This window comes from Lonchura striata, chromosome 7 (assembly GCF_046129695.1).
Source record: "Lonchura striata isolate bLonStr1 chromosome 7, bLonStr1.mat, whole genome shotgun sequence".
Lineage (NCBI taxonomy): Eukaryota > Metazoa > Chordata > Aves > Passeriformes > Estrildidae > Lonchura > Lonchura striata.
The window spans coordinates 12,696,013-12,717,353 of NC_134609.1; the positions used below are offsets into that span (position 1 = coordinate 12,696,013).

Consider the following 21,341-nt stretch of genomic DNA (forward strand, 5'->3'; position numbering starts at 1 on the left):
TGCTGATTGAGGTTTGCAGGAAAGTCCAGTTACTGTTAGTTTGAGCTGAAATAGCCAGTTTTGACCACATTTATACATAAAGCACTCACTGTAGATCACCTCAGAGATGGATATTGTTGCTAATTTACAGATACAAATTTGAATAATTTCCCAAGAGTGCACAGGTTTAGTTGTAAAACTGAAGAATAAAAAAACATGGTGCTGTTAGAGCAGATGTCACCTCTCACTGTTGCTAGCAGAACATGTAAAAGCCTGCTTGCTTTTCTGTGGTATGACCCTACCTAGGTACACACCTGGTATTACCACCTTACCTGTCCTGAGAGAAAGCTGTAGCTGCCCTAACAGGCTAGGGTCAGTAATCATGGCCTGTCAGGACACTTAGTAATGATAAAATTGGGCATAACGGATTTTAGTATTCTACTGTTTTCTCTTTCACAAACTCGTTTATGTATGTACTGTTAATTCTCTATTTCTTCATCATTTGGGCTTTCTGCTTAAGTAAGTTCTGTGGGATTGGAAGAAGGGAAAAATTTCATCCCCATCAGTCCATGCAGTGTCCTTGGCAGCTCTGCTCAGCTTCATGGTGCAGTTGCCCAGCAGCCGACCCTGGTGCCAGCACAGCAGAGCAGTCAGAGCAGGTGCTGTGTAAGCAAGCACTGCCACATGGATGAAGAAAGGAGTTTTCTAATATAAAAGCACATGGCTAGAAATTTAGAGGAAGATCATACTGTAAATTAGCATATGATGGTTACAGCTAAACAATAAAGTTGAAAATGTCAACTTGCAGTCAGATAAAAGGCATCCCTTTCATTAATGACATTGGTATACTACTTTGTTTATTCAGCATATGCAGTTTAATCAAAAGCTTATTCAATATTTTATTTTATATATTCATAAAATTGGCTGTGCCCACTTTTCTGTTTCAGGTTCTGTGGCACCTGGACATTTTTCGCCGCAGTTTCCGGCAGATCACAACACACAAATGTATGGGTGATTCTTGCATCTTCTGTGCTCTTAAGGTAAAAGTTAGAATACATTGAAAACCATCCTTTAAAAATTTGAACAGAAATATTTATGAATATTTATAATCAAACTTGCACCTGAAAATGTGTGAGAACAAGGTAAACGTGATAGCTAGTGGTCCAAGATCCAGTTTCTAAAATGTGTTCAAATGTGTTGGTAAAGTTTCAGTTACAAGGACTCTTCTTAATGGTGTGCAGGTCATTGTGAGTCTCCATTGGTTCAGGCAATAACATACAAGTTTCCTTTATTTTTTCCAATTTATCATTTGGTATACAAATATAATACCATGCACAGTCAGTGTGCTCATCAACATTTACCTTTCCCTTCAGAGCTACTTTAAATATCAGGATGGGGAGGGCCATTTGGCTAAGCCTTTCTGTTCAAAACTGTTGATTATGTAAGACTAAAAGGCTATTTTCTACTGTAAATATTGATGTCTGCATTAAATGGCTCAGCTCTTTGTAGTCTCTGTCTTAAAAAACATCAATTCTGTTTGTAGCTGCAGATTCAATGACTGACTGTCATAGAGGCTGCCTGGACAGTAAGATCTAGATGCTAGCTCTGATTTTGACTATTGCTATGTACTTGAGTCAATTGTGCAATTGTGTGTCTCTGTTTGTCGCTATCAATTAATTTGTTGCATTCTGGGGTTTGTTTGGTTTTTTTTTTTTTTTGTGACCTTCTTTCTAAATTTTGCTAGCTCAAATGCCTGGCTTTTTGTGGGAGAAATGTACATGATGCAAACATGATGAAAATATCTAGCTTTAATCTTCCTAAACAGTGATTTTCTCTTCTGAAATTGAGACTTAAATGTCTTCTTTGATCACAAGTGTGTTGTAAAATCCAACTAAATATATAAGATAGAGGGAGAATTTGTCGTGAATTCTGTGTACAATGATGAAAATGACAGAAAACATGTCTTATGAAAATGGTAAAATAGAGAGTGCAGGTTTATGTTAGGATCATCTGAGTTCCTAGACAATATTTATGGTATAGCAGCTGTCTTGCTGCTGTTAAGTAATGTCACAGGTGCTCTGGTAGAGACTGGCTTAAAATGAATTATCTAGTGAGCTTTTGGGCTGTTGTTGAGGAGTTTTCCCTGGCAAATGAACAGCAAAGGGGAGACTATTAAGGCATGAAGTAAGAGAATGTATCGTTTTTTGAAGGGAAATTTGTCTCAAGACATACCTATTGAAATGATGAAACAGGATGATATTTACAGCAGTATCATTAGAAGAGGATGTAACAGTGGGTTAGGAGCAAGGTAATGCGTCCAAGGTGAGATACAACTTTCAGACACAGAAAAGATGGAAAATTAGGTATATTCCCTTCCTTAAAGGGGAATGATAAGCTTTAGTCATGATCTGGTTTGAGTTCATTAAGTTCAGTGGGATAATTTAAGGGTATTGTTTGGATCATGCCCTCAAATAATGTCAAGTGATTGTTGATATTCTTTGTTAGCCAAGATGAGAAAAGGATATAGGAATTTACCATGAATGTAAGCTTTTGCCATTCTGGGGTTTAACTGAAAAGCATGATCAAGGAACTACCAGGAGATCAGATAAGTTTTGCCATGAATGAAAGTAGACACTCAACTCTGCATTAGAGTCCAGGTTTTAGTATGAAAAATAATAGTTAAAAGCCTTTCTGTATAAAATACTGAAAAAGAGCGGGAGGGTTGTGAAAGAATATTACAGGAAAAAGGAGAGGATGAACCTTTGTGGTACTAGTCTTGAAAGATGAACTGCAAACAAAGATGCATGTGGATTAGCAGTACCAGTATGAGAGGGAAAGCAATGCAGGAAGACTGGAAGATGACAGGATCTCTGGAATATATGTATTAAAAGCAGCAATGAGTGTTTAGTTTTATTGGTAAAATCCTTGTTTTTGATGTCTTGAAGTGTGTAGTGTGCTATTATAAACTTGGAAATGACAGGTGGTGTGGCAGAATTCACAAATTCTATGCATGCAGCCATATGTTTATTTTTTAAATCAAGCAGCTTTGGAAAAATTGACTGCTGTCTCTTTTCACTCTCAGATACCTGCAAAAATTTTGTGTATATGTGTTTTTGGTTTTGTTTGTTTTTTTTTTTACCTGAAGTTCTTAGCAATAATGTTTCTAGCTGGCAGTTGTTACAACCCTTAATTTCCAATAAAACAGTAATATTGCAGCAAATCCTCTACTTCTTTTGCACATTTTGGGAAACGTGTGTCTGGTTGTGTGCAGAATTCCTAGAGCTCACAAAAACTAAAGAACACATAAATAATTAGTTACCTAGACAAGTATTTATGAATGTGGGCAGTAACCAAAACTTGAAAAAGTAAGTAGATTCCAACTCAATTCAAAAAGTTAGCATCTACTCTATGTGCAGTCTGTTCTTCATGGGAGATTGCTGTGTGTCCTACCAAAGCCTGTCCAGAAACACTCTCTCTGGGTAATATTGTGCCAAGCTTTCTCTTCAGTTATCTTTTGTAAAATGTTCATTGTGTACATAAGTATTTGAAAGTTCCCCCCTCCCCCCTTTTATGTTGTTATCAAGTCAAATACTATTACAAAGGTGAGTTATAAGGGCTGTCACTTGACTTTTAAGTGAAATCATGGTGCAAACCTCCCCTCAATCCTCAAAAAAACCTCTGGGCACCAGAAACATATGCCATCTTGCTTAATTGCAGCTGAAAAGGTAGGGGTATTCACAAGGGACAGCTCCAAACTATGGAGATAGTCACATTCATCCTCATATTCTCCTTAAGCAGGCAGTAGAAGTGGGGAAAAGGCTGTTCAAGGTGTTTACTTGTTCTCTGCTGCCCTCTGGATCAGTGTTTTTAAATTGCTCTATTTTCTTCCTCCTGTAAAAGTCTGTCTGGTACATGTTACGTGTATACTTCTATAAGACAAGTGGGATTATGTGCTTAATGTGCACCAAACACTGCATCGCCAAGAGCATGTTTTGTGTCCTAGGGCAGCAGAGCCATCCCCTCCCTTCTGTGCTCATTTCTCCCCCTGCCCCAGCTCTCCTTTCTGCTCTGGAAGCCTTTAACTATTGTCCTGCCAGAGTAATGCTGGATTAGCCTCCAGATCTTTGACATCCTCTTTTTCTTGAATCTTGCCTTAGGCTTTGCTAAGATGAGGGAGAAGAAGTGGCTGGATCCAGTGGGAACACCAGAATTTGGAGCTCTATACCATGCGAAAATCTCCTATTAGGGTCTGGGGAGAGGTAATTAGCCTTGCATGCTGTCAGGTGGATCTGCCCAAAACACTTGTCCAGAACAAGCAAGGTGGAGGCAGGACATGTTTACCCTTCTTCAGAGCATGCTGGCATGTTCAGATTCCAGCCTGGCCTGGGAAAGGGACACTACTTGTGGGGAGGAGCCTATGTCGTGTTCCCCCACTTCACTTCAGGGTCCTTTCACAGCATATCTGACACCATCTGTGTTGTACAGAGATGGTTCATGCTCTTCTCCTGCTCTGAAAAGTTGTTCTGAGGGTGACATCCTCTCCTTTTGACTCTAGAAGAAGACAGTCTTCTCTAAGCTAAATTTAGCCATGGAATAACACTGAAGAAATTGTATTTTTTTCCATACCTTCTTGGCTTCCTGCAACTGTTTCTAGGGATTTGGATGTCATGCACAGTATGTACTGTAAATGCTCAGTTAGCTCTTTAAATATGACTTGTAATTTCAAATATGGGATCACAGGACAATGATGTCATACCTGATCACACCACATTTTATTTTTGTACCACATTGAAGACTTCCATTTCAAAAATTCTTGAAGTAATTTTAAAATTTGATATGCTACCTGTGTTAATGTAGCTAGAAAATGAACCTTGAAATCACTCCAGATATGCATTCCTTGGTTATTTGGAAGTTACCTTACATCAACAGCTATAAAAAGGGAGAGTTGCAGACTCTGTGCTGGAACCCCAAACACTGCTCCTTAAAATGTGGCATGATTTAAATATTTTTTTCAATATACAAGCTGTCCTTACCACTATGTGGTTTGCCTGCCATAACATTGGAACAGCTTTTTGATGTATTATTTATGCTGAAGTCTACTATGATTTGGTTTATTTTCTTTTTTTTTTCAGCATGACTTTGCTTTGGTGTTTATCACAGCTGGAAGAGGGTAGGAAGAGGGAAATCCGTCCACTGTACTGAGCATGCCACAGAGAGTTTGTTCTCCTTCCAGGGATTGTGCTGGGAGCTCCATAGTGCCAGGATACAGGACAGAGTGTTTTTTGTAGGTCACAAAGAAAAATGTTCTATTGATTGATACATTCGAATAGGGCTGGTCTTTTCTGTTGTTTTGTCATGTGCAACAAAAGCAGGAAGAATGTGAATTTTCTGTGTAGAAATTATGTTGTTGTGTAAGATGAAAATGGAGTATCATAGGGTTTTACAGCTTTTTACACTTTTTTAAAGTGGAATGACTGCAGTTTGTTCTCATAAGCCACTTGCTTGAAATTGAGTGATTTATTATGAAATGTTCATCATGTGGTTGAGACCATAATATGTTGATTGAAAAGATGACATCCTCTTGTTTTATGCTTTTTTTCTAGTGACAGTAGTATTTCAGGTAAAACAGTAGTCAGAATACATTAAATAATTACTTTTATTGTTGGAACGTTTTTCATCAGTTGGCACTCGCAGTTAACTGCCTGCCAAATAAACTAGCAGCAAGTACAGTTTCCTGAGTTAATAAACTGGTAATTGAAGCTTCCAAATAACAATTGGCTGTTTTGATCTTGATCAAGCAGTTAATGAATTGTTACCTAGTAGATGTGCACATTCTATGATTTTAATTTCTTTTCCTGCCACCTTCCTAAACAACACTTGTGGAAAGTATTATTTTTACTTGATTTTGGTAGTAGCCAGGAGTGCCTGACTTGATAGTCTGTACAGGGGACCTGATCTTAATAGTCAGGGTACAGTGTGAGTACAAATGGAAGATACATAAGAAGAAAGGAATAAATGGAAATCTGGGTTGATTGTTACCAGACTTGGAGGTTTGAAAAGAGATCAAAAGACACAAAACCAAATAGACCTAGAATTTTTTTCAACCTTGAAGAAAAATAAACATGAGGAAATGTGGGGAAAAATGTGAGCTAGTGGAAATACTGTGGGTGGAGGCTGATGTGTTTGGATAGGAGAAAAGTGATTTTTAGCAGCTATTTGGAACAGGTTATTGTACTGAGTAGAAGTCTTCACTGGGAGAGTGTGATGATCTGAACAAGAGATTAGGTACTACAAGCAAGAAAAAAGGTGCACTGAACAGGGTAAGAAGGGCATGCTATTGAAATGGAGAGAAAGCCTAAAAAAATCATGCAGACAAAAATCCTATCACCAAAACCCAGAAACAGTTGAAAGGGTAGGGAATACTAAGGTGAGGGGAACATGTTTTGTCCTTTGAAATACCATAGCACTAGGGCTGCAGTGATATCTCTATACAGAAGAAGCTTCTGTGTAATTCTGGAAGGGTTACTTCCCAGAAAGCTGCCAAGGACACAGCTCAAAATTACAGTACATAAACACTGTTCTGCTTCAGTAGCTGTTCCCTATTGTCTTCGCCCATCAATTTATTCTGATGTCAGCCTACTTTTGCATGCTTGATTAAAAAGTCACATGCATGTATCAAGGTTGGTTTGTTTCATCAGTATGGTTAGTTAAACACTGCAGATGTTGGTTTACCCCACATAAATGGAATACTTCTTTCCTAGGGAGCAGGTTGATTCCAAACACTATTAAAGATAATTGGGAGTAGATCTTGTAAACTATAGGAGGGAGTTCACAGTTATTGAAACTTTAAAATCTTTAAAAGAACTCAAGAATGCATGTCAATCTCATGGATTACCTAAAAGACTACTTGCTATCTTAAATCTCTAAACCAGGTGAAAAAAACTTGGTTGATGATCATGCATGTGAATTTTAGTGTTTGAAATACCTTAAAAGTATCTTGAAGAGTTGCGTGATAAATGTACCTTGTCTCAAAACTTAGGTTGTTTTTCTTTATTTGATCCTTGATCAATATACATCTAGAAAGTTCATACTGATCCCCATTCCCACACTTCCCAAAATAGAGGACATTATTTTGGAAGGCCGCTGACTGCAAGGCTTTGTTCTGATCTGTGTCAGAGGCCCTGCTGTGTAGTAGTAGAAAGGATATGAAGCTTTCAGTTAAAAAACAATGAAAAAGCCTTCTGAATAGTAAAAAATGAAGTGAGGCCCTACAATTTATAGTATGAGATGGTTAAGGAAGTTCCAGGTTTGGACCCATCTGAGAGGAAGCTGGTGAAAGGTAACAGTGTAGTTCGGAGTGGATCTTAGTATTTGGGGAAGGATTATATGCAACTAGATGGACTTAGAGAATTTATTGGTCTTGAAGAACACACTTCCTAATTTTATTCTCTGCTAGCCCTTCCAGACTTATGAAGAACCGTAGGGAAGGGGATGTGAAGGGAGATGGGCATCTTTTCTATATAGACCTCTCATAGGAATACAGTATAACCAGAATACAGACTTCCTATCTGAAAAATCCCTTGCTCACACTGTTCTGTCTTAGCTTGTAGACTGACCAACCTGCCAAGAACCATGTCCTCAGTGTAGAAATCAAAGAACTGCAATTAATACAGTATTAGTAATTCTTAGGTTTTATGTTAAGCTAATTATTTTTTTGTTCTGTCTTCTTGATTTTAGTTACTGAAAACAGGTAAAATAGAAGAAACTTTGCATTTTCATGGGGCTTTTAACAGTGTCCATTCTTACTGTTGCCACTGTTAGGGTCACACTCACTTGTGTTGGAATGTAGCTGTTGAAAGAGATCATCAGTGCAGTAAGTATGCTGATAGATTTCCACCATTTTCAGTTTCAGAAGAAGTTGGAGTTTTTGGAGGAGATTGAAGTTTGAATGTTTCATATGTGAAGTTCTCATGTTCCATAGTCCCTTGGAAGAAAGGTGCTGTGAGAGCTCCTGGGGCAGAATCAGGAGTGCTTTCCTGATTCTGAAAGCTGGCTTTCATACCTGTCTAGGGGACCAATGTTTGAATAGTTAACAGTATTGCTCACAGGCAAGACCTTAAATTAAGGAGGGAGATCTGACTTTGATAATGTGATGAAATTGCAGGAAATGCCACACCTGTCTGTCTAAGGTTGAGACACAGATAGACTTGTTCTGAAGGGGAGCAAAGAACCTATCTTGAAAAAGAAAAGGGAATCAACCCTAACAACCCATCCAAAACCCCAACCCAACCCCAGTGACTGAAACCTAAGAAAAACCAAAAAAACAAACTCCCTTGTGTTCAAAGTGCTTTTGACTCCATTTGAGGTGCTTTTGGGACTTCCTACAAGCACTGGGTTCCAACATGCTGTAAACTGCACTGTGCAATGCCATAATAAGATTTGATTTTTATTAGATTAAAATGAACAGTTACTCACTGGTTTTAAGATTTTGTTCCTCTTTTGTAATCTAAATAAGACCATATACCAGTGTGCTATGTCATTACAAATTTGAGGAAGCATTCTTCCATGTAATATTGGGATCTGTTACATCCTGATTTTTGCATTCTTTGCAGAATTGACATTGCTTAATTATTTTTTTGTTCCATGGTAAGAATACTTTTTCTTTAAAGATGGAAGTTTAAAAGAAGAGTTTCAGTTTCCTTGTTTGCTTTTCCTTTTACCTAGTTTAGAGCCTGCATTGTTTCTCACCCCCATGAGTGCAAAGCCATTTCAGGGCTCTCATTGAAGCAAACCAGGTCCTGCCCATCAGCTCATGGCAGTGAGGTCATGGACCAGTTGCTAACAAGTCTCAGATTTATGAAGTGAGATTGAATAAATAGAATAAATACATTGCTGAAGCACAGCTGTGAATATTTTGGAGTGCTCTTAAATTATTTCGTGTAAAATGTGAAGCAGGGTGGAGAAATGTTTCACTGCCTTTTTTTTAAGGATCACTGAAATGACAGAATTCACTAATGAAACATGAAAGTTGCTCAGTTATCAGAGTGACATAAATGGCAATCAAGTTTAAGTGCAGAGACTTTGTTCTTTCTCTTCAATGTATGTATATATAAAAGATAACTGAGGAGGGTATTGTCTTCAAGATGAAGTATGATACTGCCTCATGGCTGTCTCTTCATTACTCTTTTCTCATTATTCTGTGGTACTCTGATAAAGGCAGTAGCAGAAGAGCTGAGGGCTTCAGCACAATGGGCTGTTTTCCATCAGTGAGCACCTTGAGCACCACCAAAATAAAAGTTGCAGTGAAGAGAGATAGGCATATTATATCTGTTTTAGATTGTCAACACTAGAAATTGTACCATTCCTGTGGGCAGAAATGGCAGGAGCATGGAGGTTGGTTTGCTGTCTGTGCAGTGACAGTGCCTGTGCTTGGCACGTTTTCCAGCTTCCTCAAAACAGACAAGATTGTACTATTTGGCAAACCTCCCAGCTTACCTTTACTGATAAGAAACAAGTATAAATAGTTAAAGGAGAGAAAGATTTAGATTATTTCCAATTAATATGTGTGTTGGGGAGAAGGAATTAATTAAAGGAAGAAGTGCTACGTGAATTGTCAATCACTGACAATTGGTATATTTGAAAGAAAATCAAACAGACAAACCAGTTTGATTTTTTTCCTCATCTTACTAAGTTTAGAAGGCAGAAAAGAAGACTAGTGGTCCCTTTTTCCTCTCTTGCAGTATGAATTGAGCTTTTCCACAGTCTTTAGAAAAATTATGAGGACAGGTTTATAGATAAGGACAGGCAGAATTTTGAGATTGACACTGATCGAGATGGTTGGTTGTCACATGAAATGACATAGAAAGTAGAGCACAGTGGTGATGGAGAGTTGTATTGAAATAAGGACTCGAATTTTTTTACTTAGACTGAGAATCTTGCATACAGAATTATGTTCCTGTTTTTGTAGGAGGGCACAGCAAAAGTTAACTCTTCAGATGATGTTTTGGATATTTCATACAAATGTGCACAGAAGCACACAGAATAAATGGGGATGCTTAATCAGTTGGGAATTTTTACAGAACTTCTGTGCATATAACCCACACTTCAGACAATAATGTGTCTTTTTAGAACTCCTAATCCTTGCAAATGGTTGTTACCCAGGTGACGTGTGAGTTACAGTTAGGAAAATACAGGTTTATGGCAGCAAGTGAGCGGCTGGCTGTACATAGGAACTGCCTTTCCTGTTCATATTGTGCCTTTTCCCTCCTGCATGCTGATACAAAAAATCATCTAATTCTCACCCACTTGGGCTTTTGAGAGGTAAATTTCTTAAAGTGCGTAAGTATCAAGTTGTGGCTGTTTAAGGGCTAGATATGTTTGGAAAGAGTTGCTTAAAAGAGGGAACAAGGTGGCATGGGTAAGCTGGAAGCAAGAAAGTTAAACAGAGCGGGAGAGATGGAAATAAAAAGCACAATGTTTTCGAGTTCATTGCTTCAGGAATCAGATTTGGAGAAAGACAAATAGATCCAGGGGGGGATTGACACTGAGGAAAATTTCATCCTAAATTCCTAACCCTCCCTTGTATATGTGAAAGGAAGAAATACACAAAGGTGCGTATGATTTCAAAGGAGGAACTTTTAGGATTTCTTCTTGTAGTCTGTATACTGTACAAATATCTGTGTGTTGCAGGATCCAAACAAGTTAAATGTTTGCTGTTTGTTTTCAGATAAATTGATTCATGTTTTGAAATAACAGTAACTTAACTATCTTGTTTTTTTACTAGAGTATATTCAATCAGTTTCAATGTAGCAGTGAGAAGGTACTGCCTTCTGATGCCCTGCGCACTGCTCTTGCAAAGACATTTCAAGATGAGCAACGCTTCCAGCTGGGCATTATGGATGATGCTGCTGAATGTTTTGTGAGTATAACTGAAAGATGTTTGATAGGCAGAGATGTGGCTCACCACTACCAAACTTCCCTGATTTTTTTTTGCCCTTAATTTTTTCCCCCTTCATTTCTCTTTTCCCTAAATTGCAACATACTTTGCATGTCTGGTCTGGAAGAGTGCACTGAGAGTTCCCTAGACGAATGATTTGGAAATGGTAATAGCATTGGTAACCGTTCTTACAGTTTCTTTCGCATGTGTCCTGCTTGCCTGCTACAGTGTGCTTTAGATGTGAACTATGAAAAAAAATTGCACTAAAAGAATGATCTAGGATTCTAGTTTTAAGACTCTCCTCAAAAGAGTGAAGGACATTTTGTTTGCCAATTTTTATGAAATTGCATTTCCACAGGAAAAATTTTCAAGGGAACTTGTTAGAGCTGTTTTGCTAAATAATTAATCTTGACCTGTATATTGCAGGCCTATAAACTACCAGGCAGCTGGTAGTGTTAATGAGAAGTGTTCTGCTGGAAGAGTTGTCAAAAGATTTCTAGCACCCGCAGATTAATGTTGGCAACAGTGAGAGGAGAGAAAGTTGTGGGACAAAGATTTCCGGGAACTTTAAAACAGATGTAGTTGTATGAATTAGTATCTAAGAAATGTTCAGTCCTTTTGTTTCATACAGAATTTAGTCTGCCTCTTCATTTATTAGTTCTCCCCATTTTGATAGAATGTAGATGATGTGGCATATTTCGAAGCTCTCATGGAATGTAAAAGTTGATTTATTTTGTGTTGATGAGAAGTTAGTGTCAATCCAGTGATTTTAAAAACTGCATAGGTACTCGGTTACATTTGTTTATATCCATGGATGCTTGAGAACTAGACAGAAAAATCAACAGCATATTCTTCAGCAGTGCTAGTAAATAAAATAAATGGTTACCTGATCCAACATTTCAAATTAGAAGTGGAGGGTGTTTCCTTTTTCCGAGAAATACCAACTTCTTTGTTTTTGAAGCAGCTTTCACAAATTTGCAGGAGCCTTCTGTCTGTGACATTATTGCATCTGAGATGCTTTTGTGATTTATATAACTCTGGTTTGCAGTTGAAATTATCTAATGCATTTTTTCCCTTTTTTTCTTTTGGCTAGGAAAACCTGTTAATGCGAATTCACTTCCACATTGCAGATGAGACAAAGGAAGATATTTGCACTGCACCACATTGCGTTTCCCACCAGAAGTTTGCAATGACTTTATTTGAACAGGTGAGGTAATAATATGTGCTTAATGCCAAGGGCCAGTTCTCAAGTTTTATGTTTTCATGCCTAAAATATGCATTGTCACAGTAAAGAAATGTGCAGGCAGAAGTGTTGCAGTGGAAATACCTGTTTAATCTAATCAATGTGTTACATTCTCTTCAGTGTGTTTGTACCAGTTGTGGTGCCACCTCTGACCCGTTACCTTTCATCCAGATGGTACATTATATTTCCACAACCTCACTCTGGTGAGTTGAATTTTTCCACAGGTAACCTCCCCATTTTTTCCTGTTTTTTCTCCCCCCATACTGGTATTGCAGTTGGATATTTATGATCTTTATTGATTAAATGTCTAGAATATGATTTGTCAAAGTTGGCAGAGCTTTGATAACTGTGATAAAGAACGTGAGGATTTAGTGAAGCAGAAGATAGTAGTTTAGGCATGGATCAGTGTGTCTGCTTGTTTATGATTCTGAATCTTGACAACTGTAGTAGCAAGGACTTATGTACATTTTGAAAGACTTTAATGTGTGAGCAGGTGATTTAAGAAGACAGATAAGAAAAAACAATTACTTTCAAAAAGATCTTTGGACATCTACTCCATCCTTCTGTTTAAAGCAGGGCTAAATTCAAAGCTAAATCAGGCTGCTTGGGGTTGTGTGTAGCTGAGTTTTGAAAGTGCTTAAAGGACAGAAATTCCATGAATTCTCTGGACTGCCTGTTCTAGTTCTGAATTGGAACGTTTTTTCCTCCCTCATGGTGACCAGGACAGTTCTCCAGTAACTAGGGGAAGATGCAGAAAGGGAAGTTCTCACTAGAAGTCAAACATGGTTTGCCCTTGGTTAATCTGTGCTGACTGCTCTGACTCACCTTATCCTTCACATGCGTGGGGTTGATTTCCAAGGGGATTGATTTAGTCTGTCATGGCCCCAGGTGGTAGAGTGAGACTGACCAGCCTGTAGTTGCTCAAATCCTCTTTTCTTGGACGAATATATAGCTCTTGTCTAATCTGGTTACAGGGAAACTTCCCTGGTCACTGTGACCTTTCATTAAAGGTGGTGCACAGAGCATGAGCGCTAAGTCTGTAGCAGATTATTTAAACTAGTGCTGGAGAAGTCTTCTTTAAAGTTAAGAGCTTTTTAAGTATGATTGAGGCAGGAATCTGTTATTTGTTTCTGTCTTGAAATCTTTATTGTAATTAGAACTTTTCTTTGTTTTATGTCTGTCATGTGAAATATCTAGCTACAGTGATGTCTGTAGTTACAGAAAAACTGCTAGTTGCTCTTCACATGCAGATCTTTTAAAAGGTACCACTTTACCTTTGTAGCAAGAGTACTGTAAAGCATCCACCTCGTGGCTCCTGCCTGCTGTTCCATCAAGCTGCAGATTTTCACTAGGTTCCAGCAGACACTGTGTATAAGATTATAATTTATTAGAAAAAGGGCAAGATAGTTACATAAATGGTATTCAGTATTGTTTAGGAAAGATCACAATAGATCTTAAGTCATGCATTATTTTAGAAATACTAATACATACTAATATATTTATTAATCTCTGAAACCATTTTAAGCTTGAACATGCTTTGAGCACTAGTTCTCTTGTGTACATATCTTTCAGTTTGGACAGTGAAATAAATTGAGTACCGTGCTATTTTTTGGATGTAATTTTATTCAGAATTTGTCTTCCTGTGCTACTTTACTATAGTTGTGCATATTGAAAGTGGCACATTTTAGTGCAAGTATTTAATTTTGAAGCCAAGTATTTATCAAAATGTTTAAATTTTCTTTTAAGATACATTATTTAGAGTAAACAATCTATTTCTATTTTCAGTTCTACTTGTTTTCTTTAGGCAGTATTTTTATGGAAGATGTAGTAATTCACAATTAATTATGTGATTTTTTTCCTGTACTACATTATTAAATATAAAAACTATTCTGCATTTTGTTTCTTATTAAAAAAAAATAGGTGAAACATATACTAGATGAGCATGGGTTTGTGGTTTTATTTTATTACTAAAATTCTCTTTTCCGTATTTTGTCTATACTGAAGCAATCAAGCTATTTGTATGCTGGAGCGGCGGGAGAAACCAACTCCAGATATGTTTGGAGAGCTCCTGCAGAATGCCAGCACCATGGGGGACCTGCGGAACTGTCCAGTGAGTAGCCTTGGTTCTCTCGGGGTGTGAATTCAGTATCTCACAGGTACTCAGTCAAGGAAGGGAAGACTTAGTGGTAATGGGTGCTGCTTTGACTAACCACAGGTATTAAAAACAGGAATAGATGCTTACCTTTTATGTGTATTGTAAGTGATAGATTTCTAAAATAAAAGTTCAGTGTCTTGTTCTGCCTTTTAATAAATATGCAAAAAGAGTTATCAATCTTTTTTTACATATTGATTATTAGGTCAGGAAACAGCTGCAGAGTTGCTGCTTCATGTAATGCTACTGTTAGGTGCATTAGCTTTAACAGGAGGGCTTGTGTACCTGGTCCCTGGGGCCAGTGTAAATATTACATTTTATACCTGGCTCCCCTCCCAGTTTATAACTCTAAAACCTTCAGTAAAAGTCTCCATTGAAATACCTACTTTTTAATATTGGCAAATAGTGGCTTGCTTATTTAAGTAAAAAAAATTAAGATATTTTATTGTTGTGTAAAAAGTGCATATGAGTCCAGCTATTTAATAACAAAAGAATGTGAAATTTAATAGAAACACATTCTTGGTCAGGGCAAACTGCTATTTGACTGTGAAATAATCAGTTGGATAAAATGGCATACCAGCATTTGCTGTCCCTTTCTTTTTATACTCAAAAAAAAAAAAATTTCTATTGAGGTTTAGCAAAGTGTGGCCTCAAAGTTATGCTAAGGAAGCTTTTTATCAGGAACATTCAGCATGTTCCTGCTGTCATGCTGAAACAAAGAAGACAATTTGAGAGTAAGATGGGTTGGGAGGTAATAAACAGAATTGCTTGTACTTTAAATGACCCTTTCAATGTACATGTGAAAAGAGTCATCTTAATATTAAAACCTCATATCTGCATTTAAACATCAGAGTCCTCTACAGTTTTTCTTTGTTTTTAATTTTCATTTTTGTCTCTCAATGATGTTTGGGACCGAAATTCTGATTAAATTTTCTAGATTGCTGTGGGTAAGAGGTGCTTTGTGATCTCTTCCCTGGTTTTAGTGTCAGAAATTGTTATATCCACTTGTGAAACTGGACTCTGTAGACAAGAGAAACAATTCTCAGTATGAAAATGTTTTTCTCCTACCATTTTGTAGGTGTACCTTTGTGATGTGCCTTAGGGGAAAGATGAATGTTGCAAACAGACTTTGTCATAATTTTTGTCGTGTTTGTCCCCATCTCCCCACACTCCATTGCATCAACAGCACCCTCCCCTGCAAAGTGCACTAGTACTTATTTAAAAAGTAAAAAATGGGAAGAAAAATTGAATCAGGAAATAAGAATTGTAGAACTCCTTTGAGTTACTAAAACAACTCTTCCTCTCCTCATCTTTCAGTTGCTGTTCTCACATTTATACAAATACTGACCTAACTGTACTGTCTAAGATGAGATGTTTGAGGTACCATGTAGAAACACTCAAATCTAACAGCAAAGCAGGACTACCTTTGCTTCTTCAGCAAAGCAGAAAATTTTTCCTGACACTGTCATATAAGGCATTGGTCTCTGTATATTCAATTTTTAATCTGAGATTCTGATCAAAAGTGACCTTTCAGTCCAATTTCTAAGAATGTTACTGGGATCTTTCATGTATGTTTGCTTATCTTTTTTTAAATAAGCTTGGTTTTGTGCTCTATGTTTTAAACATTGTCAATAGCAGGAAGAAGAATTTGCAGTGTTCACTTCAAAGCTTGAGAATGCAGGGTAGTCTTGCCAGCACCTCTCATCTATAACATGAGAAGCTCCTATCTTGGCACTGAGCATATCTGCTGTGTCTCACCACCTCCTCTTTGGAAACTAATTCTGAGACTTATACTTGTTAGTGCCTTGCCCTAACATTATAATAAGAGAAGAATTATTTTCAGTGTCTTGTTTTATTTATATGCTCAGAGTAACTGTGGGGAAAAGATCCGTATTCGTCGTGTGCTGATGAACTCACCACAGATCATCACCATTGGCTTGGTTTGGGACTCTGACCACTCTGATCTGGCTGAGGATGTGATTCACAGTCTGGGAACTTGCCTTAAACTGGGAGATGTGAGTTTTGGTTTTTTTTTTGGCACTACTTACAAAGACTGTCTTTTTCATGGTAGTCTATCTACAGTAGCAAATGGAGAAAAATATAAAGTCTCCACCTTCACCTTTTTGGTATACATAAAAAGAGGAATAGAGAGCAGAGCCAAGGATCTGACCTGTCTCTGAAAGCCTTAGAAAAACCTTTGAACTGTATATTCTTGGGTTTCTGATATATCTGAAACTCTAAAAATACTTTCAAATGAAAGGAAATTCTGGATCAGTGTTGTGCTATTTCTATGAAAATACATATGTCCTCTTTCATTTTAAAGAACAGATGTTTATTTCTATTTCTTTTGAAGACGAAATGTAGTTCAGTGGTCTTTGGGGTAGGTTTGTTTTTTTTACCTTTAGCTTCTCTTTTTGGTGAAATGTGTGGTCTTAACACTGAAGAGTTATTTGTGACTGAACAGTCTCTTAAGAGGTGGTGACTGGCACTGTGTGATTGAATGACAGACTGAATTAAATAGGATTCCCTGGGGGATTCACTTATTCTGCACTAACTGATGCTTTAGAGCTGAATTATCAGTATACCAAACTGTAGCTGTGTCTTGTAGCATTGAGATACTACATAAAATAGTTTTTATATATATATGTATGTACACACATCAAGTTAAAAAAAAAAAAAAGCATTGTCCAGTGCACAGTGTACCAGAATGAGTGTGAGCTGATGGAAACGTGGTTATGAAATAGTGTGACCTTTGTGTAGTAAAGCAGTAATGCACTAAAACATGAGACCTGTGCGATTTAAATTAACAAAATTCAATTAAATAGAAAAGATTTTTTTGTGTGCTGAATTCTTTTGATCTACTGATGTCTTCAGTTGATCTTTTATGTGTTAGCATCATAAACGGGTCTATGCTAAATTCTTGATAGCCCTTGCTAAAGTCAGAATAAATGCTATCTGTTTACTGTCCAAACCGCTTTGTTTCTGCAAAAAGGAATGAATGTTTTAAACAGTATTTGATATAATCAGCAAGCATGACACAATACAAATTTCCAAAATAATTTCATTCAAACATTCAAATTATGTAACAGATATTTTATCATTGTTGTAAATGTCTTCTTTCAAGTATACACATAGTCCTAGTCCTACTCAGTTTATGAGTATCTGGTGAGTTGGTCAGAATCCATTTTTAGTCTGTATCTCTGGGTTTGCTTAAACATTGCATGATTGCTTATTCCCTCATTTTCTCTTACCTTTTGAAATAAAAACCTGACACGTCTCTATAATACTTCAAGGTCTTTGAACATAAAGCAGTATGTAAAATTCTGAGCACTTTATTAATTTCTCCTTCCGTTTTTCTTACCTCCCTTCTTGAAGCTCTTCTTCAGAGTAACTGATGACAGAGCAAAACACTCAGAGCTGTATTTGGTGGGAATGATCTGTTACTATGGAAAACACTATTCAACCTTCTTCTTCCAAACTAAAATCCGCAAGTGGATGTACTTTGATGATGCTCATGTCAAAGAGGTGAGAAAAAAATGTTTAGGAAAACACTCTTTTGGAAATTTGTTAGCTGCTTATGTATAAATCCATTCTGTTTCCTTCAGATTTTGAGAGGGTTTTTTGATAGTTTTCCACTCAGGATCCACAAATTTGCTACTCCTTTTTTCTCAACAAAGTGAAATGTTTTTTAAAAAAGCATACCAGGAGTCTCAGAAGCTCTATTCTTAGTTCTGTTGGCTCCCAGTCTTGTTTTTATGCTGTTGTTTGAAAAGGTACAGTTGCTTGTGCATACAGGTAACACCCATCTCTTTCCCTTGCTGACAAGCAGTATGGCTATTTAGTGCCTGTTGTTGATCTCTGCTTGAGTGTCTACCTGCCAATCTTCCCTAGTGCTTGCTGGCAGCAACAAAGTTTCTGCTCTTCTGTTAGTGCTTTTTTTTTAGCCTTTTCACCAAGCATGAGGTCCTTGACATTAAAGACTCCAGTGCTGAGATCTTGGCAGGACATTATAACCCATTAGATTGTTTGGCATTATTTCATACCACTCTCCTTTTTTCCTTCTATTCATGGAATCACAAAGGTGAGAGAGGAAATTTTCTCCTGTAGTCATGCCAAACACAGTCTCAATGGGTAAAAAACTCTGAATGCATACATGCAGTCATACTTCATAGCAGAAAAATTGGCACGGTTAGGTACTGCAGGGCTTTAGTAAAATAATCATGTATGGAGCAAATTTATTGGAGTAAATGTTCAGTCTGTCAGGTGAGACATGTATTAGTTCATGGGGAAGATTTATGGGATTGTATTACTGTGTGAATTAATTGCCTTGCCTATCAGTGCTTGCAGAGGTTCTGTCACAGCAGAAAGGTTCACACACTTGAAGTATTTTGCTTTGACTTGAATTTACTGTCCCGGTATCTTTTATTGTTCATTTTGTTTGTTAAAAATTCTTCTGCTTTTTGGTTGATGCAGTGTTAGAACATTCCAGAGGATGAAATGTTTTTTATGGAAAAAACATATGAAAGGGAATGATTATTTCTGTAGTTGTATTTTTAGCAGGAATTGTAATCAATTTAGCCATAGGATGATGAATATCTGGTTTTTAATTTGGTTTACTCAGGGGCTTTCTTGCTGGGTCCAGGTCAATTCTGGCTATAGAAAGAGTTAAAGTATGTCAGTGGAAAATCAAACTCTGAAAGAATTGTGATGGGGGGAAAAGAGAACTTATTATAGAAAATTATGACAGAAAACCTTACCTTTTTTTTTTCCTTTTCTTTTTTTTTTTTTCTGGTTGTCAATTCAGATTGGTCCAAAATGGAAAGATGTTGTGACAAAGTGCATTAAGGGTCACTATCAACCTTTGCTGCTGCTCTATGCAGATCCAAGGGGAACTCCAGTGTCAACTCAAGACTTGCCCCCTCAGGTGGATTTACAGCAATATAGCAGGACTTGCTATGACAGTGAGGACTCGGGTAAGCAATGTGGGCTCTGTGCCGTGTACCTTCATGCTGAAACACAGCATGTGAAATGTTTTCCTTCTTTGGAGTGTATTATTGTCAGCAGGGGTCCTTGGTGCTTGTTAAAGCTGATCAAAAATTTTGAAGATTTCCAATGTTTTATTTGTGAACTTCTCTTGGTCTAAGACTGTTGATTGTTTGGATAGCAGTCTTTTCCAAAAAGTTTAGAGAAAGAAATTGCAGGATGGGGGAAGTGACAGACCTGATGTAATGTGTATGTATAGACGAACACTAACTTATGACTTCAATAACTGCAATTTTTGACTTCAAAAGATCTAAAATGTCCTTAAATAGGACATTTACTGCAGGACTCATTCTCACAAGAAATGCAAAGAGCCCTCAAGGTCAGTGTTTGCAGATAAACATAAGAACTACTTCCTTCATTATTATATTTTTTCTTTAATTTCTCTACTGAGAAATGAGTATGAAACTAATATCCTGTGTATTAAGTAACGTATACATTACATGTGTAAAATTACCAGGAGTCTTCAAATTGTTCAGATTTTTTACTTTTATTTTCTGAAAGTGGAGGTAGGAGATTGCCCTTTCTACCTCTTCTAAACAGTTCAAGTATTACTTTACTGAAACTGAATCGTGATGCTTCATACTTTTCAGTAGGGGATCAATGCTGGCTTCGTGAGAAGGAGCAGGGTACTTTGCTTTAGGTAAAAGTATTTTCAGTACAGACTTTATACCAGATAGCTTTTGATTTATAATAGATGAAATCTGTTAATTATTATAACATGATGTTCTTGTTACCCTTATTAATATTTTGTACTTCAGTACTTTTTTACTTTCCCCAAAGCAGTGTTCCATATTGTAGTTGCACTCAGTGTTGAAAATGAACAATAATTTCAGTATGGTACCAATGTGTACTTTTCAGTCCAATGGATGTAGTTTAATTTTGCATATTAAAAAGATTTGATAAGCTTGGATTTACAAAAGAGGAAGAAAGAAACAGGTTTTTAGAAGGAATAACACTGTCTCCATGCCCCCAAAGGAGCAGACTTTTCCCGTAATCTCTGGTGTTCTTGAATCCGAGTTGGTATCTTTGATATTCTATTTTTCTGATAATTTCTATACAGTTGCCTTGCTCTCTTTTCTTAGAGTCTTTCTTGACTTTTATAATAGCTGAAAAAGATTGAAACTTGACATTGCTTCCTTGACATTTCTTTCTTCTCCAGGGAGAGAACCTTCCATTTCTAGTGATACCCGGACAGACTCCTCAACAGACAGCTATGCTTATAAACAGGCACACCATGAGTCTGTGGTCAGTCACTTCTCCTCTGACTCCCAGGGGACAGTCATCTACAATGTGGAGAATGATGCCGCTTCACAAAGCAGCAGGGACACAGGTAGCAGACACCATTGCATCTGTGTGTGATCATTGTCACTAGATAAAATGACTGCAGTGGATTCCACTTGAAAATATCTCTATATATACACACAACCTTTAATAGAAGAGCAGACAGTGTTTAACATCCAGAGTTTTTGATTTGTAAACAACAGTTGGCATTCACCAAAAAAAACCCCATGATTTAAAAGTCTTGTTGGCTTCTGTAGACCTGTGTCTAGCCAGACAAGCATTTATAGATTTGTTTTTCTGTTATCCACAATACTGCCTTCTCTGTTATATAAGTCTGTGAGTTGGAGTCTGCATGGCCCTGTTGTAGGGTTTGGTAAGTTACTTCATTTCAGGAGTTGCAGCTGTCTAAAAAAGGTGCTTTCATCACCAGAGTCCTTCATACTTGGGAACTAAGGATTTTGTGTGAGTGAGTGCTGGTAGTATTTACTGCACCAGTAAGGAACATAAGATAATTTTCTGCCTGTGCCATGGAAGCAAGTTAAGCTGTAATATCCAGTGCGAAGATAGTCTGTATTTATTTATTTATTTATTTGTTCCTTTGGGCAGCTGAACAGTCTGCCTTAACACTCCTTAGTTGAAAAGAGGTTAACTGGAAGTCTAAAGACTTGATCTCCTCAATTATTCATGGCTAGTGTCCATAGTCAGAT

At 37.3% G+C, this 21,341-nt stretch overlaps 1 protein-coding gene across 9 annotated transcripts in view; it reads left to right on the plus strand.

The window, feature by feature from the left end:
• USP54 (ubiquitin specific peptidase 54) overlaps positions 1-21,341 on the plus strand; it is a 93,499-nt gene that overhangs the window by 49,251 nt on the left and 22,907 nt on the right. For 8 of the 9 annotated variants that reach the window (XM_077784591.1, XM_077784588.1, XM_077784589.1 and 5 more), the window contains exons 3-11: positions 927-1,019; positions 10,763-10,897; positions 12,009-12,122; positions 12,279-12,361; positions 14,163-14,268; positions 16,179-16,325; positions 17,686-17,835; positions 19,115-19,283; positions 20,513-20,683. In XM_077784591.1, the coding sequence (XP_077640717.1) occupies positions 927-1,019; positions 10,763-10,897; positions 12,009-12,122; positions 12,279-12,361; positions 14,163-14,268; positions 16,179-16,325; positions 17,686-17,835; positions 19,115-19,283; positions 20,513-20,683 (1,168 nt within the window). Of the gene's footprint in view, positions 1-926; positions 1,020-4,136; positions 4,239-10,762; positions 10,898-12,008; positions 12,123-12,278; positions 12,362-14,162; positions 14,269-16,178; positions 16,326-17,685; positions 17,836-19,114; positions 19,284-20,512; positions 20,684-21,341 lie in introns of all 9 variants that reach the window. The other variant, XM_077784586.1, reaches the window with a different exon arrangement.